Source organism: Plasmodium reichenowi, chromosome 12 (assembly GCF_001601855.1).
Source record: "Plasmodium reichenowi strain SY57 chromosome 12, whole genome shotgun sequence".
Taxonomy (NCBI): Eukaryota; Apicomplexa; class Aconoidasida; order Haemosporida; family Plasmodiidae; genus Plasmodium; species Plasmodium reichenowi.
This window is the reverse complement of record NC_033657.1, coordinates 1,049,520-1,056,029: the sequence shown is the minus strand read 5'-3', so window position 1 is coordinate 1,056,029 and position 6,510 is coordinate 1,049,520. Positions and strand designations below refer to the sequence as shown.

The following is a 6,510-nucleotide window of genomic DNA, read 5'->3' as shown; positions in this document are numbered from 1 at the left end:
AAATTTTTAAATTTTTTTTTTTTTTTTTTTTTTTCTATATGAGATATATTATAATTATTTTTTTTCATTAAATATGAACATACATATATATTAAATAAGTTCTGCAAAATATTTGTAGATATTTTATTACTTAAATAATTGTTACTTGTATATTTCATCATTTTATTTTTTATATATTCATTTATATTGTTTTTATTATTTATACTATCTATTCTATTCTTTTTATATTCTTCGTTTGTGTATAAATCTGAATTTTCGTTAAAAATAAAAAAGGTGTCATTGAATATATTATCTCTACATTTTTTTATATTTTCTTTTTCTTCTGTATGAGTCCCCGAATTATTATCACAACTATTATTATTATTGTCATTATTGTTATTATTATTGTCATTATTGTTATTATTATTGTCATTATTATTATTATTATTATTGTCATTATTGTTATTATTATTGTCCTTATTATTATTATTATTGTCCTTATTATTATCATTACTATCATTATTTTTATGACAAGTATTAATATTGCTCAAATTTGTATCGTCTACCATACCATGATTAACATGATTATCCTTTTTCCTATCTAAAGAATTTAATACATTTTGATTATTCTCTTCAAATTTGTTTTCGTTTAACGAACAATATATTTTATTATTATTATTATTACAATGATCAGAATAAACATCCTTATTATCTTTATTCAAAGAACTACCATAATCAAACATATTATTATGGAGAGCTACTTGTAATATTTTATCTTTCATATATGCTTTATTAAAAATATTATTATCCAGTTGTTCATTTATTAATCCTAACAGCTGACGACAATTCTTTTGTTCATATATATTGTTAATAATTTTATGAAAATGTACATAAGATGATAAATGAACTTCCCTTTTTTTAACTACTAAAGGACGACGATCAAAACTAAAAGAATTAATTTCTTCACATAAATATATTTGTATATCCTTATATTTCATACGATTTTTATTATACTCATGATATATACACTTCTTATTACAAACACTATCATTTTTATTTATTATCTTCATAATTTTATCTACAACCATTTTTATATTCATATTATTTATTACCTCTATACCACTACAAAGATTTGAAAAATATTTCTCAATATTATCCTCTGGGTTAATGTCATGTGACATATGTCTCTTTGAAGTACTCATATTGTTATTTAAGTTATTACGATGATTAATATTAAATATTTTACAAATCTTAAGCCTCATTTTTTTTATATCTTCAACATTGTTACTATTAAGGAAAACACCATAGGTATTATCTTTCATATGGTCCTCTTCATTATTTTCATGTTTTTTGTTACATGCTATATTTCCTTTTTCATTATTCGAAGTATAACCATCCCGCATGTTGCAATCCTTTTTGGATCTTTCCATTTTCTCTCTTGGATTTGTTAAAAAAAAAACAATAGATAAATTTATATTTTTATTATAAGTAATAAAGTTTTGTATTTTGTCTTGATTTTTTTTATTCTTTAAATTAAGTATTGGTCTAAAAAAAGGAATGAATCCTTCATAATACACATCATATATTATAATATTTTTAACATAATTATTTTGTTTTAAACAATAATAACAAAAAAACTCATGTTGTGAATTTTTTGTACATAATGTTATTACATTCTTTTTATTATTATAATATATATCTGTATCTGAAGGAATTCTCAAATAAGTACATGCATATGTTAAGTTCTCTATCTTTCTATTTAATAATACAACAATATAACTATATGGAATATATAATAAACCACAACATAAATTATTATCACAAGTTCTCGTTCGTCTTTTTATTATTTTGTATAAACATTTATCAAAATAGCTTTTTAAAGCTTCTTCTTCTGATGATGATGACAAGAAGGATAAACATAGTTTCTTCTCTTTTTTATTCTTCTTATTATTTTTACATATATCAATATTGTCATTAATATTTTTCACATAGCTTTCTTTAACATCATCATTATAAATATTTTTCTTATTATCATCATCATAAATATTTTTCTTATTATCATCATCATAAATATTTTTCTTATTATCATCATCATAAATATTTTTCTTATTATCATCATACTTAACTTTTATAACACCTTCATTTCTTTTATATTTTTCCATAAAGTATAATTCAAAAAAAGCCTTAGCGTACATTTTTATTTCTACTGCGTATGAAGCAACTTCTCCATAATTCATAGACACGTTTATATTTTCTTGTTCACAATGAATATCTATCTTCTTTTGTACTTGTATATTTTGTTCATAGTTATTGTTTATGTTGTGATGACCTGCAGGTGCATGTTTATCTTCTATATTACTTAATACTTGATTACTATTTTTTTCATCCTTCCGATTATTAATAATATTCTTATCATTAATATTGTCCCTTTTTTTCGTACAATCATATTTTATTGTTTTCATAGAATCTAAATAATAAGAACAGTTAAAAAGACATGGATATTTATCATTCAGTTTTTGAAAATATTGTTCCTTTAAATTTTTGTTTACGCATTTACATACAGGAGGATTATAAAAGAGAAAAACATTTTTGTCATTTTGTTTATAAATATCATATATATATTTAAATTGTTTTTCAAAACACAGCATATCAGGAGACATATTAGATACGTTGCTTAAATCTGAATTGTTGGATAAGGGACTGAACGAATGAAGTTTTTCATCTTCTTCAGATAATACAGATGATGTCTCGTCACAATAATAATAATTACCAGGATAATTATTATTACTACGTTTGTGATTATTACTATGTTCAACATTATGTTGATGATTATGTTCAACATTATGTTGATGATTATGTTCAAGATAATGTTGATGATTATGTTGATGATTATGTTCACGTTCGTGTTCACGTTCATGTTCATGTTCATGTTCACGTTCGTGTTCACGTTCATGTTCACGTTCATGTTCACGTTCACGTCCTTGTTCACGTTCTTGTTCACGTTCTTGTTCACGTTCATCTTTACATATATGATCACTTGTATTATCACCTTTTATATCATTCTTATATTTTATTTGTAATTGCTCTTCGCTCGATTTCTCTCTTTTAACCTGGACAACATTATTTATTTCTTTTTTATATATATCCACATTACAATTATTAATTGAACCATTAAAAGACTGTTTTTTAATCATAACATCCTGTTCATTTTTTATATCACAAGTATTTCCTTCTATCTTTATTTTACTATATTTTTTTTTAGTATCATCATTTTCAACATTTTTTTCTTTATGAAGTCTCTTTTTCTTGTCATATTCAGATAATACATTTTTTCTTTTACCACATATTTTCTTATTGATTATTATCTCCTCTGTACTTCTACTTCTACACTTATGTTTATCTCTCTCATCATCTTTTAACAACTTCTTTTTCTTTTTAAATATCTTTTTCATAAAATTGGTATGACCCAAGAAATAGTTAAATTTATTATTCAAATAATAATTCAATTGATCTACATTTTTTATTTTATTTTGCTTGTTTTTATTTTTTAAAAATCTTTTTTCATATATTAGTTTATCTAATATAACTTCTTGTCCTATGGGATAGTTACAAATGTCTTTCATATTTAGATAAATAAATAAAAAATATAAATAAAAATATAAATATATATATATATATATATATATATATATATATTTCAAATATATTATATTATATATATTACAATAAGTGGAAATTACATTCATACGTTTCCCATTTTTTGCGGCTTATATTTATTTATTTTTTTACTTATATATTAATATATTAACAATGTAACATATATTTTTGAAGATTCTTTAAGTTCTCAAAAAAAAAAAATTACCTATACTATATATAATTATATATATATATATATATATATATCTTATATGAATATGGTAAAACAGTCCTTTTTTATATGTTATTATTTTGTCATTCTAAGGGTTCATCTTCAACATATAATTCAAAATATATATTATATATATAAGTATAATTATAACAAAATCTATATAATTATATATTATATATATATATATAGAGAGAGAGATATTCTTCGTTTAATATTATATGTATTTATTTATTCATCCATCATTTATTATTATATTATAATGATGTTCTTTTTTTTCTTTTTTTCATTCAAAATCATATAATATTTTATTTAAAGGTTATAATGAAAAAAAAAAAAAAAAAAAAATCAATCAAAAAATAAAAAAACAAATAAAAAGTTATACATATATAATATTATATATATATAATATTGATATATATATGTTGAATTATAATATAAGACTATATAATAAGAACACTCATAAATAAATCATATATACAAATATTTATATATATAATATATATATATATTATTAATAATAGTATTACAATAAATTATATGCATAAATAATAATTCTATAAAAATATTAAATTTTTTTTTTTTTTTTTTTTTTTTTTTTTGTTTGTCCCATATCACAATGTATCTTTATATTCTTTTCATCTGCAGGTATATAAACCCCTGTCATATATATCTGCATCCTTTTTATGTACCAAATTTTTTAAAGTATAAACATTTCTACTTCTTAAGGCATATCCCTTGTCCTCAACGATCTGTTCATTTTTCACGTTATACGAATTTTTGTTCTCCTCATCATTTATGCATGCGGACATGCTTCTATTGCGCCTGTTATATTCGCTACTCTTGTCCATAACCTTTCCATTATCTCCTCTACAAAAAAAAAATAAAAATAAATTAAAATAAAATAAAATAATAATAAAGGGAGGAAGGAAGGAAAAGGGATATACCATATCAAATGAAAGATAGAGGATAAAAAATAAAACATTCACATAAATATATCATATTATATTATATAAATGAATTGTATTGGTGAAAACATTTACTATCCTCATACCTCTCATATTTTTGCATCGCCATATAGGTATAATTATTATTACTAATATTATTTTGATTGGAATAATTATTTTTTATATTATTCATATTATTCATATTACTCATGTTATTCATATTATTCATATTACTCATGTTATTCATATTACTCATGTTATTCATATTACTCATATTATTCATATTATTCATATTACTCATATTATTATTATTGCTCGTGTGCTTCATCCTGTCATATATGCCTTTTTCCTTTTCAAGAAGCATTTTTCTTTTTTCCAATAAATATTCTCTATCCTTTTCTAGATTTTTAAAATTTCGACTTTCCTCCACATTATTTTGATTGTACATATTGTCATCACATAAATACACACTCGATTTCCTTCTGCTCACATTGTTTACATTAGGCATAGCACTCACACTTCTTCTGGAGCTATCATTAAAGTACATGTTAGATATTCTATTGCTTGTGCAACTATTATTATTATTTGTATGGTGATTATTATTCATATAATTACTATTACTATTATTACTATTATTATTATTATTATTATTATTATTATTATTACTATTATTATTACTATTATTATTATTATTATTATTATTATTATTATTATGATTATTATTCATATTTCCCATATTATTACTGTTCATCTTCTTATTATTCACACTTTTGTTATCATCATAACCCTTTTCATACTTAGGACTTCTATAGGCAGAATCCATATTTTCATTATACACATCTTTAGAAGTATTCCTTATATTCCCTTGATACTTATTTTCATATTTATACTTTCCATTCTCTACTGAAGTATTACTATATTGACTTAACGTATTATGATTGTTGTAAGCACCATGACAATTCACTACACTATAATTATTATTTATATGTGTACTGCTGTTACTATAACTTTGCGTGTTCTTATTAGAAATCGTATTTATAGATTTCTTTTTTAGTAAGCTATTTATTTCATCCTTATCCATATTATGTTCATCATAAGGATAATTCCCTTTCCTATTTCTACACATATAAGTTTTCATATTATTCACAGGATCATATGTTTCTTTCATTCTAGAAAATGATTTATAATTTCCTTGATTCTTTGATGAACTCCTCTCATTTTCCATAGAATCTCTCTTATTATTATTTGAAGCGCTACAACTAGTTGTTGGTGTTGTACAGTTGTCATTATGGTAATATTGCTCTCTTTCATATCTTGGTAATTTATCTCTTTCAAGTCTATCCATTCTTTCGAATCTTTCTTTGCCTAATCTGTCTAATCTTTCTTTTTCGAACCTATCTAACCGTTCCTTTTCTAGCCTATCTAACCGTTCCTTTTCTAGCCTATCCAATCGATCCTTTTCTAACCTATCCAATCGATCCTTTTCTAACCTATCCAATCGATCCTTTTCCAACCTATCCAATCGTTCCTTTTCTAACCTATCCAATCGATCCTTTTCTAACCTATCCAATCGATCCTTTTCTAACCTATCCAATCTTTCCTTTTCTAATCTATCCAACCTTTCCTTTTCTAACCTTTCTAATCTTTCCCTCTCTAATCTTTGCATGCGTTCCCTTTCTATCCTTTCCATTTTCCCCTTCTTTTCTCTCTCCACTCGTT

At 22.7% G+C, this 6,510-nt stretch overlaps 2 protein-coding genes across 2 annotated transcripts in view; both read right to left on the bottom strand.

Moving 5' to 3' along the window:
* On the bottom strand, nt 1-3,602 carry PRSY57_1227700 (hypothetical protein; the record flags this gene model as incomplete). The annotated part of the gene is made up of 1 exon (XM_012908698.2): nt 1-3,602. A coding segment is annotated over one exon (3,602 nt), but the record flags the coding sequence as incomplete, so codon positions are not given.
* An 880-nt stretch (nt 3,603-4,482) lies between these two features.
* Nucleotides 4,483-6,510, bottom strand: part of PRSY57_1227600 (NIMA related kinase 1) — a gene marked incomplete at both ends in the record, with an annotated part of 3,370 nt that continues 1,342 nt past the window's right edge. The window contains 2 exons of the mRNA XM_012908697.2: nt 4,483-4,684; nt 4,899-6,510. The exon at nt 4,899-6,510 is cut by the window's right edge and continues 1,342 nt beyond it. Coding sequence (XP_012764151.2) covers nt 4,483-4,684; nt 4,899-6,510 — 1,814 coding nt within the window. The remainder of the gene's footprint in view (nt 4,685-4,898) is intronic.